Source organism: Diospyros lotus, chromosome 3, assembly GCF_014633365.1.
Source record: "Diospyros lotus cultivar Yz01 chromosome 3, ASM1463336v1, whole genome shotgun sequence".
Classification (NCBI taxonomy): domain Eukaryota; kingdom Viridiplantae; phylum Streptophyta; class Magnoliopsida; order Ericales; family Ebenaceae; genus Diospyros; species Diospyros lotus.
The window spans coordinates 34,791,005-34,817,043 of NC_068340.1; the positions used below are offsets into that span (position 1 = coordinate 34,791,005).

The 26,039-nt window shown below is 35.9% G+C and overlaps 4 protein-coding genes across 7 annotated transcripts; 3 read left to right on the forward strand and 1 right to left on the reverse strand.

Moving 5' to 3' along the window:
- The first annotated feature begins 207 nt into the window (after positions 1-207).
- Positions 208-3,057, forward strand: LOC127796427 (uncharacterized). 4 transcript variants are annotated; one of them, XM_052328571.1, is made up of 3 exons: positions 208-370; positions 2,278-2,523; positions 2,627-3,057. In XM_052328571.1, the coding sequence occupies exon 2, from the start codon at positions 2,281-2,283 to the stop codon at positions 2,512-2,514; it is 234 nt and encodes a 77-aa protein (XP_052184531.1). In that variant the 5' UTR covers positions 208-370; positions 2,278-2,280; the 3' UTR covers positions 2,515-2,523; positions 2,627-3,057. The 4 variants fall into 4 exon arrangements, with proteins under 4 accessions (XP_052184531.1, XP_052184527.1, XP_052184529.1 ...); XM_052328567.1 differs by having other exon boundaries at positions 2,638-3,057; XM_052328569.1 differs by having other exon boundaries at positions 2,643-3,057.
- A 3,617-nt stretch (positions 3,058-6,674) lies between these two features.
- LOC127797764 (O-fucosyltransferase 19-like) lies at positions 6,675-9,963 on the reverse strand. Its single transcript, XM_052330904.1, has 7 exons — positions 9,343-9,963; positions 9,002-9,075; positions 8,802-8,872; positions 8,446-8,578; positions 8,121-8,353; positions 7,422-7,901; positions 6,675-7,337 (listed from the first exon to the last, which is right to left on the reverse strand). Exons 1-7 carry the CDS (start codon positions 9,767-9,769, stop codon positions 7,142-7,144), a joined length of 1,614 nt encoding a protein of 537 aa, XP_052186864.1. The 5' UTR covers positions 9,770-9,963; the 3' UTR covers positions 6,675-7,141.
- Positions 9,964-14,818: 4,855 nt separating this feature from the next.
- LOC127797362 (60S ribosomal protein L35a-3) lies at positions 14,819-18,069 on the forward strand. The gene is made up of 5 exons (XM_052330203.1): positions 14,819-14,945; positions 15,068-15,103; positions 15,197-15,425; positions 15,514-15,556; positions 17,851-18,069. The coding sequence occupies exons 1-4, from the start codon at positions 14,914-14,916 to the stop codon at positions 15,553-15,555; spliced, it is 339 nt and encodes a 112-aa protein (XP_052186163.1). The 5' UTR covers positions 14,819-14,913; the 3' UTR covers position 15,556; positions 17,851-18,069.
- Positions 18,070-18,210: 141 nt separating this feature from the next.
- On the forward strand, positions 18,211-24,821 carry LOC127797361 (probable sugar phosphate/phosphate translocator At3g11320). The gene is made up of 4 exons (XM_052330202.1): positions 18,211-20,694; positions 21,087-21,190; positions 21,292-21,520; positions 24,297-24,821. The coding sequence occupies exons 1-4, from the start codon at positions 20,242-20,244 to the stop codon at positions 24,441-24,443; spliced, it is 933 nt and encodes a 310-aa protein (XP_052186162.1). The 5' UTR covers positions 18,211-20,241; the 3' UTR covers positions 24,444-24,821.
- The last annotated feature ends 1,218 nt before the right edge of the window (positions 24,822-26,039 follow it).

Below are 26,039 nucleotides of genomic sequence, written 5' to 3' on the forward strand. Positions count from 1 at the left end.
ATTATGAAGTTCGAGATTTCATTTAAAGGCGATAACTAGAAATTAGATAAGGATTGTTTTGAATTTTAGCGGCTTCAATCATTCTTTTCCTTTTGAGAATTTAATTATTTGTAAAAGTAATATTTTCCTATTAATTAATAGGTCAGTTCCGACACTTTGGAAGTTCTTCCATATTAATTAAAGTTGGAAAGTTTGTATAACAAATGAATGCGTTACTAGTTCTTCCTTCCAAACAATGTAAGCAATAATATATAATAATAATATAGTTATACGGTAGAATCGAAGCCCTCCTTTACCTGAGGCCGAAGCAACAACAACCGTCCGCTCGTTGTTCTTCCGATCGGCTGGCTTAAGGAAGAAACCTTCTCAGGTCACTGCTTTCCTTGAGCTTACCATCTCCTTTATCTTCCCCAATCCCTGTAATTTTAGGGCTCATATATAATTGGATGTTTCTCTCGATCTGATCATCTGCGTCATATGATTTACGTATTTAGTTTAGCTTTCACAATGTTTTGATATAGTTTGCGTGATAGGATTTGAAGTTGCTTCTTTATATAGCTATTTGTATATATTTTGTCTCTCCGTGAAAGTTTGTATCAAGTCTCCAGCTTAGATAGGGTTTGAATTTAGCTTAATTGCCGCTCAACATCGGGACTGATTCCTTACGTGTTTTATTTAAAGTAAGCCTATCTTGTTGCAGAAGCATTCATGACCATTCCGGGGTCCCCTGTATACCCTTGAATCACAAAAGGATTAATTAACTCAAGTCTGGAATCAAACAGTTCACAGTTCACTCAAGTCAACTTTCAATAGATTCCAGAAAATTCCAACCCCAACAGTTGATAGTGTCATCCACACTGCAACCATTCATTTGATGGCTCTTTGTTTCTGAATTCTGCCTGCAACATTTGTCTTTTGCAGCAAAACTGAGGCTTCCTTCTTTACTAAGCCAATTTTGTTCTTCAGGTTTGCAACCTATTTAGGCCATCCTTGAACATTAATTTGCCCTCTCTAAGATCTTCTTTATCCTTTGACCAAGGTTATTATGCTTTACCACGGTCATCACCTCATGTGGTTCCATCAATGTATCATGCGCCTAGGCCATTATCTATTACTTAGTTTGTGCATATCAAATATCATCATCCAACATCACATTCTCTTAAGCTATTAAGCATGACCTATTTTCAGGTCACCTTCATCTAAGATGTTGGAAAGTTATTTAAATTAAGTACATAATTTAAACTAAGTGCACACTGGGAGGCTCCAACTATCATCAGGAGGCGTCATTGTGCCTCTTAGCAAGAGATTTGACATTCCTTACAATTCTGGTTTTCTTAAATGACACTAGTAACAGTTCTAATTTTCTAAGATAACCAATTCCTGGTGCCTCCTCCGAGTTTTTTGAGCCATTCACTATACATTTTAGTTTGGTTAGAGGATTGCTGCACAATTTGTGCACCTGTGCATACCTTATTGTGGTAAAAATGCATACTAGAACAGTGAGGGATGTGTCTAGGATTGCCAAAATGGCAATCCCAAATATAGAACTTCCAGGTGACTTGATAGCCAAAATTCAAAGATGTAAACTCAGAAATCATTGGGAGATGAAGAGAATTCATCACCTTATCTTCTTATGGTGAAGTTGCAGGAGCAAACTGAAAGATAATCAAAAAGAATTTTGGTGATGAAGGAACTCTGGGAAACAGAGCAATCCGGCTATGAGTTCATGTTTTAGTAATTTGATTGTATTTACTAATCAATTTTATTTCCAAGTTTTAATATTTTCCCCCCTAAATAAGGTTTGTTGATTTTCATATATAAACATTTATGATTGTTCTTTTCAGTCAACTTTGGATTCAATATTAATTGATACAAAATTTGTTCTTGACCAGATAATTGTTCTTTGTAAAAGGTTTGAATTTGTTCTCAGCCAGCAATTAAAATCTGAATGGTTCAAAAATTTTCAACCATTGATGCAATGTTGTCAATTACTAGTCTTAGGTGATACATTATAAAGATTTTTTTTTTGTTTTTTGTCCTTTTCATTCATTGCAATGATAGAGACGTGTGGAGGTCCAAAATTCATGTAGCCAACCCCACACACCTAGTGGGGTTAATGCTTGGGATTGTTGTTGTTCTTGTCCTTTTCTCATTCATTTCAAGTTTATGCACAGCTATAATTTGATCTGTTCTCTTGTAGTATTTTTCCACATGGTAAGTCAGTGTATGAAGCACTTAAAACATGTTGAAAGTTATTTGGTAATGCTCATGATGCAGGGAATGGGTTTTTGGACACTACTAGAAGGTTGCCTTCTGCTAGCTAATGCTCTGGCAATACTGAATGGGGAGCGTTTCCTTGTACCTAGAGGATGGAGCTTCCAGGAATTCTCCGGTGTCAGAAGAAATTCACCAAAAGGGCAGCTGATAGGTCTTATTTATGCAGTCCAGTACATGAGAATTCCTCTTATGGTTGCCAATACCATAATCATCCTAGTAAAGATTGTGTCTGGATGATGTTGCCTGGTATGCCATTACCCAAATTTAATGTTGCTATTCTGTGTTAAGGTATTTTTGTTGAGTTTAGTGGAAATCTAGATTTATGATTTTTGGTCTCATAAAGTCATAGACCTACATCAGTGCAGAAGTTGATCTGGGAAACAACTGGAAATCATTGAAACTTTTGGAAGGGAGACTGTTCTAATCTCACATGGAAGAACTCTATGTTGGTGATTTCATATTTTGAAGAATAAGGCTTCTCAGCACTTCTTCGTTAATGTATGATGCACTAATTCAACCACTCAGATTGATACAGATTAAGCATTTAAGAGGATTGGCAGTAGCTGACAGTATCAAACAAAATTTTTGTGTACGCATAGTAATGTTACAATGGCCCAAACAGAAGTTTATTTTTGATCCAGTTGTGGGCTTAGTTGTATGATACCTTTTAGGCCCAAGGTGAGACAAGTGATAGGAAATTTGATTTATTCTTAATTTTGAATTAGATTTAAAAAATTTCAGCTTTTATTTTTAATGAGGTTTGTTTAGATTTTAGCTTTATTTTTGGCAAGATTTTTTTGGAAATTTAATTGATTGTTACCCTATAAATAGGCATTATTGATTAATCAGGAGGTGATTGATTTGGAATACAATTTAGATTTCTTCCCTTGCTGAATTCTCTTTTTCCCTCTACTTATCCGTCTTCTGCTTCCCTCCCTGATTTTCATCTCTTCTCCTTCAATTTTTTCATTTTCTTCAATCTTTTTGGTTGTCCCGCACCAGGGATCCAATTTGAGTTTCATTTTGTGGAATTCTTGGCTCAAAAACTGTTTGGGAGAAGGCCTGAGTGGATGGATGCATTATATGTATGTTGATACGTGGACAAAAGTACAACATTTGCTTTTCATTTTCTCCCTCTTTCCCTCTTTTTTTATTTCGTTTTTTCCCTCTCTACATTTTCTCCAATTTTATTAACCAAATATGACAATTTTATACCAAGACTTGAACATCTCAAATAACCACTGGTTGGCCACTTCTTGAGGGCCAAAGTAGACACCTAAATGTTCTCCCCCAACATCTAAGAACTCTTGTCCATACTGCTTGGGATAGACTTTGTTGGAAGTTCAGCAAGACTTGAGGAGGTAAGATACTTCAAAATTTTTACTGTTCCATGGTTTTCATGAGTAAGCATTTAGAATTAAGATGTATCATGTATGTGGGTAGATTTAGCTTGCATGTTGGTGTATATATATGGTGTTGTATCCATAGATATATGTAGTAAGAGTATATGACCTAAATGCCTAGATATAGTTCCGTTGTACGCTTTTACTTTCTTTCCAAGGGAGGTTAGAGTTAAACCATAGATGCCAGCCAAGAAACTCTTTAGGACTTTTTGTGGGAACATGTAGGTTTTAAGGGGTTTTGATGTCCGTTTGGGGTAGAGTACTTGCACTTTCGAGGGTAAATATGTAGATGTTTGGAAGTAAACAAATCTCGTTGTTGATTTCTCCTTTTAAATTATTAATTAAGTAAAATAGAAGTGGACTTGGAACTTCACGACATTTGATGTGTTAGAACCAGTTCTTGTTTTACCAAGGCCAATGTGGTTTCACTCTTCCATGGATAGTCAATAGTATTTATTTGAATATTTATATATTATTGCATATGATTATGGACATGTTTTTCTTGAATGCATTACCATTTAAATTCTTGAAGGAGAGTAGTACTTTTTGAGCTCATGTTAAAAAATAAGGTGTATCCTTGGTTAAAATGGCATAATGGTAATGGTAATATTTTACTTGAAGCATTATTATAAGGTAGTAGTGGATGCTTTAGCAAACTCCATCTAGTGAGATTAAGGTTTGTGATAGTTGTTGTTCTACCCTTGGAACTCTATGGGTGCAAGAATAAGATATAAAAGAGATAAACTACTCTCACTCAATCCTAAAATTTCATGTACACCTAAACACCAGGATTCTATCATGCTCACCACTTAATGTATCGCTACAATTTGGAAATTAGATTTAGGGCTAGATTTATAAAGAGATGAAGATAAGTAAAAAATTCAAAACTCACTCAAGTTTTGGCTTGGATATATGAAATTTTACTATATAATACTTTGAGTTGAGTCATCTAAATTTGAATTCAAGGTAATGTCAACAATTCTTCACTTTGGCATGAATTATTTGAACATAATGAAATAAATAAAATCTTCACATTTTTTATAATATACCCCTAAAAGATGTTACTTAAATACCATTACTAATATCTAATATAATTCTGACAACTCAAATGCAAATAAGTCAAAAGTAAAAAGGCTCGGGGGCAAAGTCTAGTGTCAAAACTCCAATATTGGTATCACTGGTTATGTGTGGATGTCAAAAGCCAAATGGATCAATGGTTCAATCTGGGTCATAAACTAAACCAGTCAAATTAAGAGCTAAACCCCAAAACAAAATCAAAATCAACTTACTTCCCAATTGGTCAAGCAAAAACTCCTGATGGGTCGGTGCTTGCCAGGAATGCAAGCTTCTCCTTCGAAAGTGGCAATGGAAGGCTCCTCAGGGATTCTTGGCGTTGGTGAAGGCGGCGCCTAAGCAAGATTTGTCAGTTGCAATGGTGGTGCTTCTCCTTGACGTATTGAGGTTTTAACGGTTCTCATGGCGTTGCCAACATCATTATCCTAGCTAGCTAAATTAGCATTGAAAGGATAATATTCATGATGCCAATTGACTTTTAAAATTTATATTAATAAAACAAATTTTTGCAAAAGAATAATATAATAAAATATCATATTTGATGCCTTTCTTAATGCAACCCTCATGTAAAAAGAAATAACGAGATAAGGTTCAACACTAGCTCTATATAAAAAAGTTTTATATGACTTTACAAATGATGAAGGAAAATCTTCTCTTGGCTACTAATAGAGCCCTTTTGGTTGGATCTTCTTACTGAGTTGAATATGATAGAACAAGATTTTTGTTCTGTGATTATGAATCTTTTAATTTAAATAGAAAACAAATTTCATGTATTAAAAAAAATTTGTGAACTAAAATAAGCTTTGATTATTTTAGTTTAGATGACCTAACTTTGATACATATTAGATATTATTTTGATATTACTTGTTAGGAAATAAATTTAATATAGAAATAAACTCTGTAATACGCATACAAAATCAAAATTAGAAACACAAATTTAACATGGTTCATCAATGTGCTTATGCCACGGGCCAAGGAGAAACAAAAATTTACAATATAAGTAATGAATAAAAAAAAGAAACTATTATTTAACCCCAAATACACCTAAATTCACAATCTTACAACTTAATACCCAATGCAAGTTGAGAGAGATATATGCGCTCTATTTGTAAAGAGAAAAAGGTCATATATTCTAAATTATAATGAGTTTTGGATTGAATTTGCACACCCTATTTCTATCATACTTGAGTTAGGTCATCTAAATTTAAATTCAAGGCAATCTCAACTGCAACAGTTGCTACCAAGGCTAAGTAAAGCACGAACAAATTTGTTAAACTTGACAATGCATGTATTTCACATGCTAATTGAACCTGTAAAATTACTTAAACCAGATGGGTATATTTGTTTTTTAACCCTTAACATCTCTGTATGCTGTTGTGTGATCGTCACGATTTTTGAACAGCAACTTCGTAGCTCATTGTTCTTCAAATCTAACGATTAAGATCAAGATACAACGGTCCATCCAGTAGGAATCGTATCCGAATAGTGGCGTTTTTTGGGTGAGATCTCTCCTTCTTGTTTTTGAGTAGTATTCCAAGAAACTTTATTCTTGAGAGAGTTGTGATTGGGTTGATTGTTTTGTTGCTCTTGAAAATTTTTAGTGTGTCAAGAATTATTGAGTTTTTGAAGATTTGATGTGCCTCTTCTAGTGTTATCTAAAAGAACAATTGTACCAATTATTTGTTTGATAGTGGAAGTTTTGGGTAGACTTCAATCTCGTGGTTTTTACTCCTTACATTGAAGAGGTTTTTTACGTACAAATTTGGTGTCATTGTGATTAAGTGATTGTTGCACTTATTTTAGATTACTCCATATCTGTTTGATTTAACTCCTACTAGATTCACACAAGAAGAATAATTATTTTATTTTGTTGTAATTATTTGATTTGACGTGTTTTTCTCCTGGGGGGGTGCCAATTCCATTTGTTTTTTCGTCTAAGCCATTTGTCAATAATCTTGCATTTCAATCTAAAGTAAAATGGAGTAATTATGTGATTACTTTTAAGGTACATGAGATGAGAGTTAAGTCTTTCTTTCATTCAAAGCATTAAGGCGGGTGAAAAACAATTATCCTTCAATTTTATTAAGGGATCTAGGGAGCTACTATGCTTTAATAGCAATATTGACATAAAGATGATATGGCTAAAATTTCTGTTAAGATGAGGAGTGGAAGAATTATAATATTGATGAAGCATGTTCAGATAGCAGCAAGTTCATGCTGTTTAGTGCTAAATAGTTGCATATGGCATCACAGCTATTTCTCTTCTCCAATAACTAATGCTATGCATGTTCTCTAATCAGTCTACAGGATACCATGGGATTGCTATCTCAAAGTGGTTTGAGCCAACTACACATAAAAATACAAACACAGAGAAAGGACTAAATGTGTTAGGAGTAGTCGTCACAAACACAGCCAGGGTATGGATTTGCATAAAAGTATTCCTCAGATTTTGGAGACGCCCCAACTTCTCTGTACTGGGGTGCACCAATCTTGTTTTTATGCAGCTTCTTAACTTCTGATGAAAATTTTTCCCAGCCTAACTTACCTTTGTCGAATTCATCAATCAGCCTAGCGAAGCCTCTCCTGAAACAGTTTCAAAAGCAAATCAAACTATTGATCAAACTTCAAAATAAACTCCCAATTAGCGACTATACCAGTTCTTAGTACCTATCAGGACTGATTGTTTTTCTGAACCCTTCCAAGGCCCTGTGACCGCGGATTGCCTTAGCTGTAAGTCCATCAAAGGTGTACGTGAAAACGTCGCTCTCCAAGGCTACAATGTAGTCGAGGGCAGCAAGCTGATCATGAAATCGCTTAAAAGGTTTCAGCTCCTCTTCTGTTGCTAGAGTTGAGAGAGAGTATGTGTTCGGGTACTTGGCGTGAAACGCGCGAAGCCCTTCGTGCCCGTAAATCTCCTCTGCAACTATGTAGATCTTAGTAGAAGGAGAAGGGTACCCAATAGCCTCGAGAAACACTGCAGCCTCCCTGGGTGTCATAGGACACTCCCCATGTAGTCGCCTCTCTTCACCGCGGATCCTTTTCTTCTTCCATTGACGCGTTCGCTGCCTCAGCCGCTGGAGCTCTTTACCTTCTGATGAACTAAGATTGTGACTGCAGCCTGTGAACGCAAGAATACTCTTTTCGTATCTGCAAATTGCAATTGCATTTGAATTCTAAGCCAAGTTTGCTAAAATACACTTTCAGTAACGCAAGTTTTTTTTTTTTGTGGCAATAGTTCTGACACACAGTATTTGCAACAACAAAATAATTTAGGCGCGGGATTATTGCAAGGGATGCCATAAGATCATCGCACTAACTCAAACATCAAAAGTATTTTGTGACAAAAAGATTTAGATGTATAGATACCTCAAATGGAGAGCAATGTACGGTTGGCCGTTGTTCCTAAGTCTATTCACCAGCACTCCCCCGAGCTCTTTGATCTTCTCTACAAAGTGAAGAGCGTTGTACATTGCCCGACACCTCAGCCTCTGGATCGAAAAGGTGAAGCCATTGTTGGCAAGGAGTGAGTCGGTGTGGATGAACTTGATCACCTTGTGCTTCTTCAACAATGCAAGCATGTGCCCCTTATAGTAAATGGACTGTAACAAAAACATTCAAATCATTTAAGAACACATATATCATATACATATATATATATAAATATATATATGGAGTTGTATTATATACGTGCCTTTGACCAGGAGGCTGGGGCTGTGAGGAAGGGCCTGGTTCTAGCAAATTGTGCGGGAAGAGACTCTACTACTTGAATATCTCCTTCAAGTGCTTTGATGAAGTGCTTCCAATCAAAGATACTTTTAGCGTCGCTGAAAGGATTATTTTTGGTCAGCTATTAGCCTATTAAGAAACATCACTTTCACTTCAAGAAGGGTAATGCTATATAAACATAATATATTGAAAATGAAAAGAATTCAATGAAGGGTCTCCTAATCGCAAAAAGGATTATGTTAACGTGTATTTAAAACATGGACCCGACCTAAATGGGATTAAGGCTTGTACTACTACCTGTGATTGTTGAGAAATCCTCACCTAGGGTCATTCGAACTAGGAAGAACAAGAGCAGCATTCATGATTTTTGCAATGGCAACCATGTCACTCACCTGCATTAATTAATTTAAAAGGTGTGAGATTTGAAGAAAAGAAGAAGAAGAAGAAGAAGAAGAACAAACAAGTTTCTTCTCAAAACATGGACGAGAAGAGAACATAAGTTTCCATGCATGGATGCTTACCCCTGTTCTCATTTGGTTTAATCCACCATTTGCTTGAATTAGAATATAGCCATTTGCAGAAACATTACCTTTCCCTGCAAGACAACACAAAAGCCTTTTTAATTACTATATTATAAGCAAAACACGTCTGTTAAAGAGCTCTTTAGGGCACGAAATACACATTTTGAGGGGATATGAGAAATGTCATATTTCTACAATTTGGCCTTTGAATAATAAAATAAATAACCATATAATTTTCGAAGCTAATTTATCAAGAACTTCTTCTCGAAGTTTTCTAAATTGGGGAAAGAAAACCAAAATCAATCAAATATGCCCTAGGGTTTCAAAACTCATTCACCTACTTATTTCCTTGTGCAATCTGTCGATGCACTTTTGGTAGTTGTCGCTTCTCGGCTTCCTCCATATTTCGTCAAGATCCTGACCACCACCGCTGGATCTTTTCACTGGAAGAGGGGAGGGAATCAAAGGAATGACCAGAGACTGATCCTGCAGGATCTTCCCGGCCCGGCCGCCATCCTCCGCCGCAACCCGTTCCGGCTTTTCGGAGCGGTCGACGACTGCCGGACGAATCAATAAGAGGTTCCGCCCCGACGTCTCACTTGGGTCCTGGATGCGGCTCACGAGTGCAAGCTTGACGAGCGTGGTTGAAACCACCATCAACACCAGAACTCGGACGACCCACCGGTTCAAGTTCCGGGGCGACCCGAATGCTTTGAACGTAGAGTGCGGCTTGCGCCGCAGCGCGGAGCTGCACCACAATCGCACCATGTAGCCGCCAGCTGCTGTGTTGGTGTTGGTGTTGGTGTTGGTGATGACGGTTCTGTCCAAGTCTTGGAGGCATCATCTTCTTCCGCAGCTTCGATACAATCTACGTATCTATATATATTCGTAACTCTCCCCTGGTTCCCCCTTTCTTCCTCTGCTTTTGTTGACAAGCCAAAGAAGTCGCTTCTATTAACGGCTTGTCAGTTATCAGTTATGGAACAGCAAAATTACAAACTGCATATTTATATTTGGGGTGAAAAAGAATACAAAGATATTCTTAATATTTAAAAAACAAATAGTAATTTTTATAATTTTAGTTATATTCTTTTTGTTACCTTTGCATTTTCCCTTTTATCTTCTTCTTATGTTTGATAAATTTATAAGAATTCGACAATTTATTGATCTCTCTTTAATTCTCCAAAAAAACTAGACTACCGTTCATCTTCCTCAACTACAGTTCATCTCCCATACCGTTGCAGGTTCGCCAGCAACCCCTCCGACCACCTTTTGTCATTACTATCATCATCGAAGTCCCTCAACGTCGTCTACTACCGTCATCGACCATCCCTGTACCACCAAACTATTGTTGCCCAAATCGCCAATCACCATTGTTGAACTAATTCGTTGATGACTAGTTTTCTGGCCACCCAAACACCTCAAATCTCATTCAATCTCTCTCATTTGCTCTTTTCTTCTTGCTTCCGTGCTCCAAATCGAAGAAAACCTATGTTTTTACAAAAAAAGGTTGCCAATTCAAGCTTTCCTCTGTATATTATGCATGCCCATTGCTTATTTTCTTCGTCAAAACTTTAATCTTTTTGCTCAAAATTAATCTAGGTTGGTGCCTGAATCTTTCCAAACCAGTTTTGAGACTCGATTTGGAAAGATTGTAGAGAATTGGAAGACTTGAGCCTGTAGCTCGTGGATTTTTTGTTTAATTTTTTGGGTTTGTGTTGTCATTTTGACTTCTTGTAACTTCAATATCGATTATAAAAAAAATACGTAACAAAAGTGTCGAATTATTATTCTTTATGTTTTTTATAAGACAACTCAAACTATTTGATTCAATTCAAAATTGTTTATTCAGAATTTATGTCTAAAATAGTCTATTCGAACTATTTATCGTGTATCAAATAATTTTTTTTTCAACATTTTAGGCTCTATTATTTTCAATTTAATAACCTATAATGCAATCTAGAAGTATCATCATGTCCTTTTTAGCCTCATCTTTGGGTTTGTCTTAATTGATATCTTTTTGGATTTTACTTAAGCTCAAAGTAGACTATCCGATCAAACGAATGTTTTGATCAAATTCGGACTTAAATAATTTTTAAATTTTTTAAACATTTTTCATAAATTAGGTCTTACAAGCTCGCCCCAATCTCATTTAAGAACCATAATATTAGGTTCATTCAATTTTAACTTGGTTTGATCAAATTTTGTGTTCAAAATTAGCTCCTTAACTTCAAAAATTTAACCAATTTATGTAATTTTAACAAACACCACTTGAATTCTGGTTTTAATTCTCTTTAATTCCTCTTGAGGCTGATAATTCTCCAAATTATTGCTAAATCCCCTTTTTTTAATTTCAATTAATTCAAAATAATTTTTAATATCCAATTTTTTTTTTAAAAAATAGATATTACATCTAATACCCTTTAAGGAAATTTTGTTTTCAAAATTTTCTTAGTCTTAGCTCTTTTAGATTTTTGTAAAAATTCAAAGTATTATATCCAATTCCCATTTAAGAAATTTTGCCTTCAAATTTTTCTTGAGTTTATAACCAAAATCTTGAGATCATCCATTATGAGTCTTCAACTCGTACCTTAACCCTTATCTTGTCCCATCACCCAGTTTCAACTCAATTTTTGTTAGGTTAATCGCTTTGAGTAATGTTTGTCTAGTTTTGGACTCAATCTTTTAGCTACATTAACCACCTTTGGTAAGATCATCTTGGTTCATGATCACTTTGGGTGATATTTTACCTTATTAGGAACTCATTTCATCTTCCTAGATGGCCACCTTATGGAATATCTATCCTATTTGTGCTCGATCACTAGATTGACTTAGAGGACACTTGAACACTTTAAACTTAGTCTTTTATAAAGTTTGACTACCTTGGATGATATCAACCTAGTTTGACCTCATTTTATACATAGCCTTAGTTATCACCTTGTACTACATCTACCTAGTTTTAACTCAATTGTTACGTCTGACCACTTTGGGTAATGTTTTTCTAGTTTTAAACTCAATCCCTTATCCATATTGGCTACATTGAATAATATCAACTTGATTTGAACTTAACCCAATTTGTTGGTGGCCTTGGTGATACCTCTCCAATTGAAACTTAGTTTTCATTAGAGCTATGTCAAGTCTATAAGGCCATCCAAACCACTATCTCACACTCAAACCTTTTTTCCATAATTGGCATATATCTCAAACTTGGTAATTTGTACATTTCTCTAATTGATTTTTGTACTATACCTAAGATTATTTTGTTCAAGTTAATTGGATCAATTCTCTCGTATTCTCAATTCTTTTTTTTTTTTAAATACACCACCTTATTCATTTTAGTAATCATATGTCATAATCATCATCGTAGTAATCTTATGTCACAATAATCATCGTAGCAATTTTACGCCACGATAACAATATAATCATATATAACAATCATACATCACAATCATCATTATAGTAACCTTATGTCGTGATAATCATTATATGCCATAATAACATTTTAACAACCCTATGCCATGTTAATTATTGTAGCAATCTTATACCACAATAACTCTTATAACAATCTTATGTCATGATAATTGTTGTCACAACCCTATGCCACGATAATGGCTACAACAACCCTATGCCACAATGTTTGCTCTGTCATCTTTTATCTCATGGTGTTCACTGTAGCAACCTTATGCCATAACTAAACATGGCCACGGTTCATGAACCACCGGTTCTGGTTCATGAACCGCCGGTTCCGGTTCAAGAAATCTTTGAACCTGAACCGAACCGCCCAAGGGCGGTTTGGGACGGTTCGGTTCCGGTTCCGGTTCGTGCCGGTTCGGTCAACGGTTTGGACCGGTTCGGTCAACGGTTTGAGCCGGTTAGGTCAACGGTTCCGGTTCCGGTTCAAACCGAATTTTTTTAATTTTTTTTAAATATTGCTGTATTTAATTTTGGTCCTTGTTCCGTTGTTCGGTTCGGTTTGGTTTCGATTTTTAATTGTTAAATGTAATTGTAAATATAAATATTCTCAACCATATTTTTAATAAAAAAACACTACTAAAAATTGAAATGAATATTAAAAATATCAGAAGTAGAAATTTTTCCACCTCCTTTTTGTTGAGTTTCATTCTCTTGTGTTTGAAAATTTTGAGTTTCAAACTCAACATTTTCAACATTTTCAAAATTTCTACCTTCACTTGCCATTTTTTTGAAAAAAGTATGATAATAAAAAAATATAATAATGATAAAATAATATAGTAACAAGTAATAAATAATTAACAATATAATTGAATAAATTGATAAATAACAAAATGAGAAGATTGAAGAAATTGAAATTGAAATATTAAATGAGAGACAAAATTGAGAGAATAATAGCTTGAGACTTGAGAGAGAGAGAGAGAGAGAGAGAGAGAAAGTGTGAAAAATGAGTGGGAGAGGGAGGGGTATATATAGATAGGAATTATAAAATTAAAAAAAAAATTAATAAAATTGGAATTGGACCGTTGGCTGCCAATGGTCCAATTTTGGACCGTTGGGGGGGGGAGGGGTGCTGCACGGGGGGGGAGGGGGGGGTGGTGGGGGGGGGAGGGGGGTTGTTCCGGTTCCGCGGAACCGGAACCGCGGAACCGGAACCGGAACCGGCAGTTCCGGTTCCGGTTCCGGTTCCGCGGAATCGGCGGTTCCGATTCCCCGGAACCTTGAACCGGAACCGGATCGAATTTCGCCGGTTCAGTCCGGTTCTGGTTCGACCAGTTCTGGGTCCGGTTCCGACCGGTCCGGTTCCGGTTCGAACCGCCGATCTGGTTCAATTTTGACCATGTCTAGCCATAACGTGAACAATCATATAGCACAATATGTGTCGCGAGGTTTTCCTCTATCTCACCTTCAGAAGTCTAAACTAAGACAATATTTTATTCAAAAGTCTGAATACCTATTTTTAGTTATCTAAATACAATTGATTTTCTAGAAACGATCCAAAAGGTCATATCTGAAAAAAAAAAAGTTTTAAGTAATATCATGTCTTGCACTTTATACGAAAACATATATAAATATCTCCTCTACAAAGAATCATTTTTTGATTAACTTCTTTTACATACCATGCTCAATATTTCCCATTTTAACTAAATGGCCTTTTTGCCCTAATGTTGTGTGAATAGTGATATGATTCTCAAAATATTAACAGTTAGACCATCTACTTTTATTTGTAGCCACTACCAAACTAAAATCAAATTCTCCATATTGTTATCTTCATTTTAAGCTCTATGGCTGTAGGTTATTGGAAAATCATTAATGAAAAATAGGCCCTTGCTAAACAAGCTTACAGATATTGTCTCCATTTCCATTGTCTCCAGCAACTAGTTTTTGAATTGAAAGCTATAAATGAAGTGATATGCAAAGTTTCAAGAAACACAAAACTCTAAAAATACTTTCATATGAGCATTAAAGTTTCTCGCTGAAATTTGAATATTGAGATTTATCATTCTTGCCCGATTTCTCGCTGTTCGTGTTCTCGATTTCGATAGAGAAAATAAATCATAGATGAATTTTTGACCCTTAACAAAGTCGAGTATCAAACTCATAATCTACTAATACTAATTCTAATATATTATTTACTTATCACTTAACCTATTAGACCATTGATACTCATCGGAGAAGATCTTTATTTACTCATTAGCCATGATAATGGGCCTCACTTTTTAGTGCTATATTTATTTTACTTTTTATGTTATGGGAATGATAATGGGCCTTACAAGCCCCCAATGGGTTCCGAACAGCGTTGGTGTGACGGCCCATTTTGCCGTCTAGCAAAGTCCAACCTTCGGTATAAATCCAATCATTTTCCAGGATTCATAGCTAGGGTTTTAGCCTCTTCTTCTTCGTAGCAGGCGTCTTGCAGGGAGTGGCCCCGAGAGTCTACAATGGTGAAGGGACGGCAAGGAGAGCGCATCAGGTTTCTACCCCCTTCTAATTTCCCTTTCGAAATCATCGCTTCTAATTCTTTGCCTCAAATGCATTCCCGTCAGTCCTTCTAGGCTGAGTCTAACAGTGGCTTAATTCGTTCTTTGTATTCAGATTGTACGTCAGAGGAACTGTCCTCGGCTACAAGAGGTGACATTTAGTGGATTATTTTTTAGGATTACGCTGCGATGATTCGAATAGTCCAGTGTTGGTTGCTTATTTCTGTGTGTGTTTGTGTTCAAGGTCGAAGTCGAATCAGTACCCGAACACCTCGCTTATTCAGATCGAAGGAGTGAACACGAAGGAGGAGGTGGGCTGGTACCTGGGCAAGCGCATGGCTTATATCTACAAGGCCAAGGTGAAGAAGAACGGTTCTCATTATCGTTGCATCTGGGGAAAGGTCACCAGGCCTCACGGTAATAGTGGTGTTGTTCGAGCCAAGTTCAAGTCCAATCTTCCTCCCAAGTCCATGGTATCCAACTTGCCGCTCTGCCCAAACTACGTGTTATTATTGCTGTTGAGTTGTGCTTTTGATTGATACGATTTCTGTTACTTTTCAGGGAGCTAGGGTTAGGGTCTTCATGTACCCCAGCAATATATGAGGTATTATCCCAATTCATTGTCGTCATCGTACGGATATATCTCTGTTATTCGTCTGTGTTTTCTGGGTGTGTATTGCTATTCTGAGTAAATTTGTTTTGTTATTATTTTCACATTATCGTTTATATTGGTATAGTTTGTGAATCTGCATTTTTGGCTGTTCTTTCCTTTCAACCTCTTACGCACAAGGGTGTAGATCTTATCTGACTGTGGGAACTATCCAATTTGTGGTCATTTTTCTACAGTACCACGCCCCCTTTTAATTATGAAATGTTGCTTGTTTGCTCTCGTAGTATTTTCTCTTGAAACAAGATGAATTATGAACTTGTAGCTGTTCCCATCTGCTCATGTATATTTTCAGTTTCATTCAAATATGAAAATTTTGAACTTTGTTGAAGAGGATTGGCTCTAAGAAAGCAAATATGAATGTTTGGAAAGGTTATAAATTGTCTAGGCAATAGGTTTTGTCATTGTTTTATCTCAACTCATTCAATAGTGCACCTTAACTGAAATTCCGGTCATCCAGTGTTGTGTATACTAGCTGTACTCTGAGATACAACATGATCATATGAAGCAATACGTATTCTGTGCCATGATTGATGCATCTAAACAAAAACAGTTACCTACAATGCCCTGTCAAAGTGTAAATTGCTTTTGTTTCATGCACATGTGGTATATGTTGCTCTTGTTTATGAGCTTTTACTAGGTTGGGTGGTTATTGTTTGTTTTAAAATGTGATAATAAAGCTAATATTCTTTAAAATAGTAGCAAAGTAATTTATTTTTAGTGAGAAAGTTAAAACCAATCGTTTTTGTACCAATCCCTGTAAGTAATATATGCAACAGCCTTGCTTTTTAGGAGGAAACATGGTTGTTTCTGCATTTAGAAGCCAAAAAGGCAGCAGCTGGTTCAAAGGCTGCTATAGTGAAAGCTACAAAAAAGAGATTTGCAATTGGTTGCCAAAAGTTCTATGTTACTACTTGTCTGCCTGCAGCTCTTTTGCTGTAGATTTTTTCTTCTTTCTTCAGTTTTTTGAGTTGTAAATACCAATGATAATGCCACTGCAAGGCTAACAAAGCCAAAAAAATAAAGAGAGAAAAACTTCCAAAATCTATCAGGCTTGTCTATTTACAAGGGAATCTCATCAACCAAAAAAAAAAAAAAAAAAAGAGGATCTGCGAAAATGAGAATCCTCCTTGATCCAAAAAAACCAAATGAGATGTTCCTTCCAAATAGTGTGCAAAAAATTTTCAAAAGTTATTTTCCTGTTCTCTATTTATACCACATCCCACAAGGAGTGACTTTCCTCATCAATCTCAGTCCAATTGGCTAATTGCTCGGTAATGCAAAAAAGTAAAACCAAGACAACTATATGAATTACCCCACAAAATCCAAATAATGCAAAATAGGATAGCTTACGTCAGAAATTGACAAGCCACCTGCATTGTATGAGGAGATGATTGTTCCCTTCCCTTCTTTCTGGGAAAGTTATTTGCACTTTTTATTTGCTTTTGAGTTTATGCATTTGAGGTCAAAAATAGTAAATGTGTTTCACTTATGATTGTCTTCTCCTTGTTTGGAGATGGCTTGGTCATTAAGAAGGTGTTTGGCTTTGGTTATTTTCTTGTCAAAGGGAGCTTATAAGCTCCTAAAGAGCTTAATAGCCTTTTTCAAAAGCTGGTACCCCTTAGTTTGTATTTATTTATTTATTTTTGGGGTGGGGAGAGCTCAAAAAAGTTATAGTTGACAAAGTAAAACACCTAACTTGCCTTTTAAAATCTCAAATGTACCAAAAAGCTCTAGAACTTATTAACTCCTATAATTTAAGCTAAGGCGACCACCCTCCAAGTGATCCAGGAAAAAAAGTATTGAGAGTGAAGTTCCCAATCCAGGAAACTAAACCTTCAATTTCTAGATTGTTTTGCCTGAAGCCAGGTGCCAAGCAGAGCCTTTGGTTGATATTTGATATTTTTATATTTACTTGTTTTAGAAATTTGTTTACCTTATCTATGACTACTATGATGCAGTAGCGTGTGAAACTCCCTTGCCCTCCCAAAAAAAGGCTGCCCATGGGAGAGGAGGGGATAAAAGAGAACAAAACAAAAAGTGCAAAACATCAATTCCCAGTGTCAACAATGTTTTGCCCTTCCTTTGGGTAACAATAAAATTGGCAATGCTTTCAATAGCTGATACAGTTGTCATGCGTAGGTGCTGTTTTTAGATTATCAAGGGTTAGGCCCTTGATATTTTGTTTTAATAACATTGACTGCGAGCCTTAATCCTTTTTCTGGCTGCAGTTCCTCCAGCTGGTGCAGTTTGTCATTGGTGATATCTCGGGAGTTTTGGAGGCAGATTGTGACATTTGGGATCCCCGGCGACTGCTCTAGTTAGTGAAGTGCCTTGTTTTTCTCGAGCCAAAGTAGCCTTTTGTTTTGGCTTGATTTTTGTTTGTTTGAGGATCAACAGTATAAAGATTCAAAGATATTTTTACTTTATTATCTGGGTGTTTGCTTTAATTGCTCCTTGGTTACTCATCTAAGAAGCAAATGTGTCAATGCAGTGTTTCATATGGAATTCTTAGCTTTAGTTGCGCTTGATAGAGGTTTACTTATCTGCTGGGGCAATAGAACATAAAAACATAGGATTTGCCTAATTCCTTGAACATAGAACGTAGAACATAGGTTTTGCCTAATTTCATAATAAATGTCCACCGGGTCTTTTTGCATTCAAGCCAGTTTTTCTGAGAATTGCCTGCGCTTCTCCACTTGCCTTCCTTGGACTAGAAAACCCATCCCACTCGCCCTCAAGAAAATGAATGCACCTCTCTTTCTAAGGCTAACCCTTGGTCCCCCCCTTCCCTCCCTCCCCAACCTGCCGCCATTTCCTTTCAGGGCAACTCTAAATATGATTTTGCACAAACATGTCCATGGGATTTTGGGCAGATGCAAAATGCACAAAAAAATAGAGAAGAAAAATTTAGATTTCTCTGTTCCTTGCCGCAACTTTTCTATTTTTATTTTTTTGCGATGTCGAACCTATTTTACCATCCATCTGTTTGTTGAGCTGCGGGGACTATTTTCCCATCTCTATTACCGGCCAAGTAATGCAGATATTTCTTTTTGTTTAGTTTTAAATAGATTACTCATGGAAAGACAATTAGGTTGCTTTCTGAATAGGAAAAGTAGTTTTGTAGTTGAAAACAAGCAACAGAGCAAGGGTGCTTGACTTTGCATGAATCTCTTTTGTCTGGCTGGCTAGAAAGTTGTGATTTGAGCTTCTAGATCATTATTATTATTGTGATAAAATGTAGATGATGAGTGAATGAGTCAGTCAAAAGGGAAATGATGGAAGATGGCTTGGGCGGGAGAAAACACGCCCAAACGTCGTTGGAAGCACATCTATTTGGAGCATGACCGACCGACCGACCATGTTCCTAATGCTTCCCCTTTGTATTAACGAAGGTCCCGTCTGTCATCCCATGTGCTTTGCCTACTTCAACTCGGTCTTAAGGGTAAATTACACTCCTTCCTTTCTTCAGCAAGCAATAAGCATATCCCTTGAATAAATAAACAAAAAAAAAAAAAGTGATATATATTGTTTGGAGCGGGCAGAAGTTGGTTTTATTTTGCTGGTGATTGAAATTTAAAGCATGATCAAATAGGGCCATGTATTTCTGAAAAAAGAAAAAAAAATCTAATATAGAATATATGTGAGAAATGAGGAGGGACTTAGACTTGAGAAGATGACACTGATGCATGCATGTTGGTTGTTAATTCCAATGCTACAAACCTGTTAATACGTACATGCTCAATCAAGCTTTCTTTTCTAGCAGGTCAACTTATTTGCGCCTTGAGAAAGCAGAAAAGCAAAGTGGCAAAGAAGAAGAGTATTTTGAAGAAACAACCCCGAGAGCAAGTGCAAAAATGTTATTATCACATGATGTTTTTATATATGTATATATTATTATAAAGAATGATGGGGCTGCCTGCTTGCTTCTTTAATGAAAATATAATAATAATAATATATGCATTTAGAAAGAAAAACAATTTATGAAAAAATGTCATTGGTAGGTTGTTTATAATTAGACAAAAAAAAAGTTTTAAATCTTTTTGGGTAGTTTTTTCTCTTGAGGATAATAAAAGCTTATGCCGCAAATAGAATGGGTTTAGAAAGTCAAACGACCACCCGTTGCTTGGCAGTCAGACGTTTCAATTTCAAGTGCCGAATTTAATAAAATAAATAAATCAATCAATAAGAAGAGAAGTGGAAAACTAGAAAAAAGAAAATAGAGAGCGGCGGGGGAATTTATTATTTTATATATATAAGGCGTTCCCGTCTGTCGTTCTCAAAAGCCGACGCTCGTCCGTTCAAATTCACCGCTCCAACAGATATCTCTCTGGTTCGTACATTCCGATCCTCGCCATTGCGGAATGCCCTCAGATCCAGCCCCGAATTGCCCTGATCTCTTCACCTCTCTCTTCCACTGTATTCATGAATGCTTCTCCGAAGGCGGGATTTCAATTTGATTCTCTTCTCTCTCTCTCTCTCCGTAACCCTAGCGAGGGATCGCCTGCTTATCGCCACCGACTTTCTCATTGATTGCTTGCTTGATTGATTCGTTCCCTCGTTTGTGGATTTGAGTTCGGGAGCTGTTGGAATTTAGGATTGGCTTGGGAGAGAATCCGACTATGTCGTCGTCTGAGAAGGGCTCGAGCCGGCTGTTCACGATCGGGCTGGTCACCTCCTGGTACTCGTCCAACATTGGGGTGCTGTTGCTGAACAAGTACTTGCTCAGCAACTATGGCTTCAAGTATCCAATCTTCCTGACCATGTGCCACATGACGGCTTGTGCTCTGCTCAGTTACGTCGCCATTGCCTGGATGAAGGTGGTCCCCATGCAGACCATCCGATCTCGCGTCCAGTTCTTGAAGATCTCCACCCTCAGCTTCGTCTTCTGCGGCTCCGTCGTCAGCGGCAACATTTCGCTTCGCTACCTGCCTGTGTCTTTCAATCAGGCCATTGGGGCCACCACTCCCTTTTTCACCGCTGTCTTCGCTTATTTGATGACCTTCAAGAGGGAGGCCTGGCTTACTTACGCCACTCTCATTCCTGTTATTACTGGCGTCATCATAGCCAGCGGGGTATGAACCTTATTATCTACGTGATTCCTGCTTTCCCTCTCTCTCTCTCTTTTTAATCTTCAACAGTTATTTGATTCTTTTTCTTAATTATAGTTACTTTATTGCGATTTACGAACTTGTGCTGCTAACAATGCGAAGGAGGTAGCCAGCGTCCGAATTTTACAGTGCCTTGAAAAATTCTTACTTCAGTTATTTGATAATTGACGTCCATGCAGCTGTTTGTGCATCTATTTTCAAGTGGTTGATTTTTTTTGGTGAAGTTAGATCGATAATCTTAGTCTAGTTTAATTAGCAGGTTTCTCCATATTCAATCAGTTTATTCCATTCCAACAGGTGAGATACAAGCTCTTTATCTTTTGATCACTTCTATCCCTTTCTTTACATCGCTATAGGGTGAGCCAAGTTTCCATCTTTTTGGATTTATAATGTGTGTTGGTGCTACGGCTGCAAGGGCGCTTAAGACGGTGCTTCAAGGGATTTTGCTGTCTTCTGAAGGGTAAATTACAGCTGTGCTTGAGCTCAACTTATTTTATTTTTCTGTTGAATTAATTGTTAATCAGAAATATATACGCTAAAAGATCTATGACTTTGTTTCAGGGAAAAGTTGAATTCTATGAACCTCCTCCTGTACATGGCTCCCATAGCTGTTATACTTCTACTCCCTGCAACACTCATTATGGAAGAAAATGTGGTCGGCATCACCTTGGCCCTTGCAAGAGATGATGTCAAGATTATTTGGTATCTCCTATTCAATTCTGCCTTGGCATATTTTGTGAATCTCACCAACTTTTTGGTAACTAAGCATACTAGTGCTCTAACTCTACAGGTATGCCTCCTCTCTGCTTGAAAATTTTCAATGCATGTGATCCAATGATGTTTCATCTGCACTTTTACAATTTGTTCAATTAAGTTTTCCTAAACAAAAGAACCATAGAGAAAGTCTGTTATCAGAAGATTGGTCCTAGAGGGCTGGACCTGAGATTTTGGTGGCCCTAAGCGAAACTATATATGGGGCCCTTTATATTTAAAAATAAAATTACATGTAACGAATACGAATAAAAGTTTTTACTATATAAAAATATTCAAAATTATCACAATAATACTTTAAAATTCACAATATTTCACTTTAAATTTACTCTTCTAGCATTTTTAGAGAAAAAATCAATAAATATTTTCTAGTAGACATAATAAATTAATTCAAATACGAAAATCAATATAATATCAAATTCAAATGTAATTGAGGAACAATAGAATCTGGTTAGATTTGAAATTTGAATTGAAATCTGCAAAACAAATTAATAGAATAAGTGAAAAATAGAAGAAATTAATTGCATTTTTCAGAATTTTCCATCACCCACAAGACAACCCTAGACCCACCACTATCAAAATTTTTGAGAACTTAGTGTGTACTTGTTTCCTCATTAAAAATAATTTTTGATCCCCTTTCCCCCTTTTTAACTGTAAAATTTAGAACTAGAAAAAGAAAAGCCAAACAAAATTTTCAGGCCCGAATAGTAGATTGGAGAGCAGTGCATACCTAAATAAAATAGTGGCCTTTCACTAATGGCAATTGGCAAGCAACGACGATCGACTGGCTGGAGATGGCAAAGAGGGGAGTATGTGAGAGGGAGATAAAGACAATGGGGGTTTCGATTTTGGATATTTGGGAATTTGATCAAAGGAAAGAGGCAGGGCATCTCCTGCTACTATTTTTGGTTTTTTCTGTGTTGAAACATTTTGTTGTTAAATAAAAAATAAAGTAATTAATGAAAATAATATTAATAATTATTTGATTGATAAAAATAAAATAATTTAAATTATGATAATTATTAAATAATTTAAATATTAATTTATGAATCTCCCTAAAATTATCAACAAAAAAAAAAAAAAAAATCAAAGTAGTTGGATGAATGGGGGGCCCTAGGCCCGCCTAGGCAGCCTATGCCCAGGGCCGGCCCTCCTACTCAAGTTGCAAAGGGTCGCATTTATCTTAACTGAAATTAAAAAATATGTTTCAAGTAATGTGCGCTGGATGCCTGAATGATTTGTTTATGTAGCCTTCATGTTCTTTATGTATATAGCGGCAAATCTTAGTTCTTTTTTTATTTTTTTTATTTTTTAGTGATATAAAGCATATTGTTCCACATAAGTCTGTATTCTGTAAGAGCAACATGAAAGGATTTTCAACATATCTGCTCTGATTGGCATACTTAGAGCATGTAAACTTTCAAGTGGTAGACGTTCTAGTGCATGAAAATAGAAAATTGATATCATAGGTGAAATATATTGATTCATATCTTAATTTACCATGCCCCAATGTACTGCTCTTGAAAACCTAATGTCCTTGTAATTGTTTAATGCTCGTATTTGGGTCATCTAACAATAATAATATGATGTCAATGTGGGTGTTTGTAATACATATAAGAATGAAGTGTGAGACGCATTTATTGCTTGCTACTGATACTTTTTTTCTTTCGAAGAAAATTAATAGACAGTTTCATTATCTGATAAGAAAAATGTGCATGTAGGAGCTGTATGTTACACAAACACGTCCTAATCAAATGTATTGTGACATAAAAGTTCCAACTCTACAACTGCTTTGAGTACTTTAGTTCACTGTAGTAATGCAAATGGTAGGTGATGGTTCCTAAGGTAATGGAGAAATGGAAACTTGAGCTTTTGATGACTAACCTATTATGTTCTCCCTAACACTAAGCTTTTAACCTACTATGCACCTCTAAACGGCAACATGAAGCCTTTATCCTACTATGTACTGCCCACCCAATTGAAATTATAAGTAGATAACTGAAGGAGCTAAAAGTAATGCAGTGAAACCACAGAAGTTTATGTAGATTGCAGGGGTGCCTTGGGAAATGGGAAGAAATGGTTTTAGTTACTCCTTTTGCTTTTTGTTGCTATCTAGCCACCCATTTAACAGAGGGGGGAGCCACTTTTGTCTTTTAGATTTTTAAGGTGGACATTTGATTACTAAGATGGATCTTTTAGGGTCCATGACAATTTTGCTCTGCTGGAAGTGTTGATTAAATTCACACCACACGACCACAATGATTTCTTTTCTGAAGGAGTTTGTAAAGCGCTAGTTGGTCAATAATGTGAAGTTGGTGATGGCGTATTAATTGTATGCTGTATCTGTGATATTGAGGCAACAGACAAGCTGATTTCCTGACTGTTTGTACCATTATATCTGCAATAAACCTCTTATCCAGCAACCAAAATGGATGACATTTTAAATTTATTGACTGGGAGCTACAGTGGAAATATATGCTTGATTTCATGGTGCTTATCTTCTAGCTGCAATGATTTCCCTTGGGGATTGGAAGTGTCTAAACCATTTAAACGGTATCCCATCTTCAGATTAAAGTTTTATGGGTCAACAAACAGCAATTTTGATGTTTATATTGGCATGGTAGTAGCCTAGTAATAGAATGTCTTTCACTCACTGGGTCTAAGCTGACAGACTAGACAAATGTAGATGTTTCCAATATTTACCTGCTATATTTTAATGTTCAAAGTTATTAATTCCTTGTTGAACAATGTCAACTCCTGCTGCTTGATAACAAATGGTTTTGTGGTCCATCCAGGTACTAGGAAATGCAAAAGGGGCTGTTGCCGTGATTGTCTCAATCTTAATATTTAGAAATCCTGTTTCTGTAACTGGAATGCTCGGTTACTCGCTCACCGTCTTTGGGGTCGTTCTGTACAGCGAAGCCAAAAAACGTAGCAAGTGAGAAGACCAATTTGGGAATGCATTGGCTTCAAATGCCATCATTTCTGTTTTCTTGTTACAACGACTGGGGCAGCCGTCCTGGAAGCAAAGTTATGACGATCTGCTTCTAGTTGGCATTTGTCAGATTTGCCCCACCAAATGCCCTTTTCCTTTTTCGGCTGGAAAACTGGGGAGTTGTTTCCATCTGTATCAGCGTCAACCTACATTTTAGTTACTGTAGAAAGGTCCAATAAATTAATCATTTGTCTATCTATCTTCCCCATCTTGGAGATATGGAGGCAGATCCTTTTCTTAATCCTTGCAATTCTTTCAGGAAACAGTTGCTAGTTGCTTATATTGGTTACTCTGAATGAAAATCACTCAAGATTATACAATTTTATGCCCTGAGACTGAGAGTGACTTTTATTATGTGAACTGACTTGCTGGCAAAGTGAAGAGTATTAATGTTTATGATTTGATATTGTTATTCCAAACAATATGAAGAATTGATGCAATGGGAATGAATATGCTATGGTACTCCTTAGGTACAAGCAACATGCACTTGGGGGCTCTTAGGGTAAATAGTTGGATTATGATATTCACATTAGTAGGTTTTGGGTTTAATTTTTTATTTTGCATAGTAAAATAAGGTCTCTATTTGTGATTCACGTTCTTTGTTGAAATTAACGACATGAGTGGTAGAGGATCACGACGATAATCTTAACATGTACTTGAGGGTGCGGTAAAAAACTAAGATGATGTAAAAATAATAGTGTAATATAATAGATAAAAGGGATGTTGTGCAATTCCAATGGGATGTAATGCACCTCAAAGGAGCATTGGTACCTTTCTTGAAAATTTTATAATTTTTTTCTAAATTAATCTAATCCTGCTTATTCATACTTAGATGTTAAAAGTTAAAGTATATATATTAAATATAATATATATAAAATAAACACGTTACGAAATATTTAATAAAAAGTCTCAACTCCCAACCTCTTTGGGTTAAAAGATCTAATAACAATACTAAATTATTATAAAGTTTTAAACATAGTATGTAGGATTCATTAGTCATTATAAACCTGTTATTAATCTTTATTATCTTATGTATATTCTATTAAAGGATAACATTCTCAACAATTCTATTTTATAATTATCATGTTTCCTTTATTCCATTTCTTCTCAACAAGCAGATGTTTTTGTATTTATAATTAAAAAATGACTTTTATAAATTAAATAGCATTTTCAAACAATTAGATTCTTCAGGAAAAAAAAGTTATTTTTCTTAACATAATCTTACCCTTTCATACTCCTAACTTTTTATTTGCAAATGTATGATCTTGTGAAAATTTAATATTTAAATAAAATACATTTAAAACCAATACAAATGAAAAGTACTATATCATAAATAAGTTTGAAAAATAATTTTCATAAATTCATAATAAATATATTTGTAATAGGCATGTTCAATATTAACAATAATTTAGTAATAGTAAATAAATTTATTAAATTTTTTAAATATTATTATTATAAATTTAAATAAATTTATTATAAAATTTTATATATACAATTATCAAACTTCCTCTTCCTCGTAGTAATAGCATTTTCCAGTACAAAT

Coding starts and splice junctions, on each gene's coding strand:
- LOC127796427 (XM_052328571.1), top strand. CDS start 2,281: ATGGGTTTTTGGACACTACTAGAAGGTTGCCTTCTGCTAGCTAATGCT.
- LOC127797764 (XM_052330904.1), bottom strand. CDS start 9,769: ATGGTGCGATTGTGGTGCAGCTCCGCGCTGCGGCGCAAGCCGCACTCT. Junction 9,076..9,342: donor CAGATTGCACAAGGAAATAA/GTAGGTGAATGA, acceptor GTTGTCTTGCAG/GGAAAGGTAATGTTTCTGCA. Junction 7,902..8,120: donor TACATTGCTCTCCATTTGAG/GTATCTATACAT, acceptor TGCAATTTGCAG/ATACGAAAAGAGTATTCTTG.
- LOC127797361 (XM_052330202.1), top strand. CDS start 20,242: ATGTCGTCGTCTGAGAAGGGCTCGAGCCGGCTGTTCACGATCGGGCTG. Junction 20,695..21,086: donor GCGTCATCATAGCCAGCGGG/GTATGAACCTTA, acceptor ACATCGCTATAG/GGTGAGCCAAGTTTCCATCT. Junction 21,191..21,291: donor ATTTTGCTGTCTTCTGAAGG/GTAAATTACAGC, acceptor ACTTTGTTTCAG/GGAAAAGTTGAATTCTATGA.
- LOC127797362 (XM_052330203.1), top strand. CDS start 14,914: ATGGTGAAGGGACGGCAAGGAGAGCGCATCAG. Junction 15,104..15,196: donor ACTGTCCTCGGCTACAAGAG/GTGACATTTAGT, acceptor TTTGTGTTCAAG/GTCGAAGTCGAATCAGTACC. Junction 15,426..15,513: donor ATCTTCCTCCCAAGTCCATG/GTATCCAACTTG, acceptor GTTACTTTTCAG/GGAGCTAGGGTTAGGGTCTT.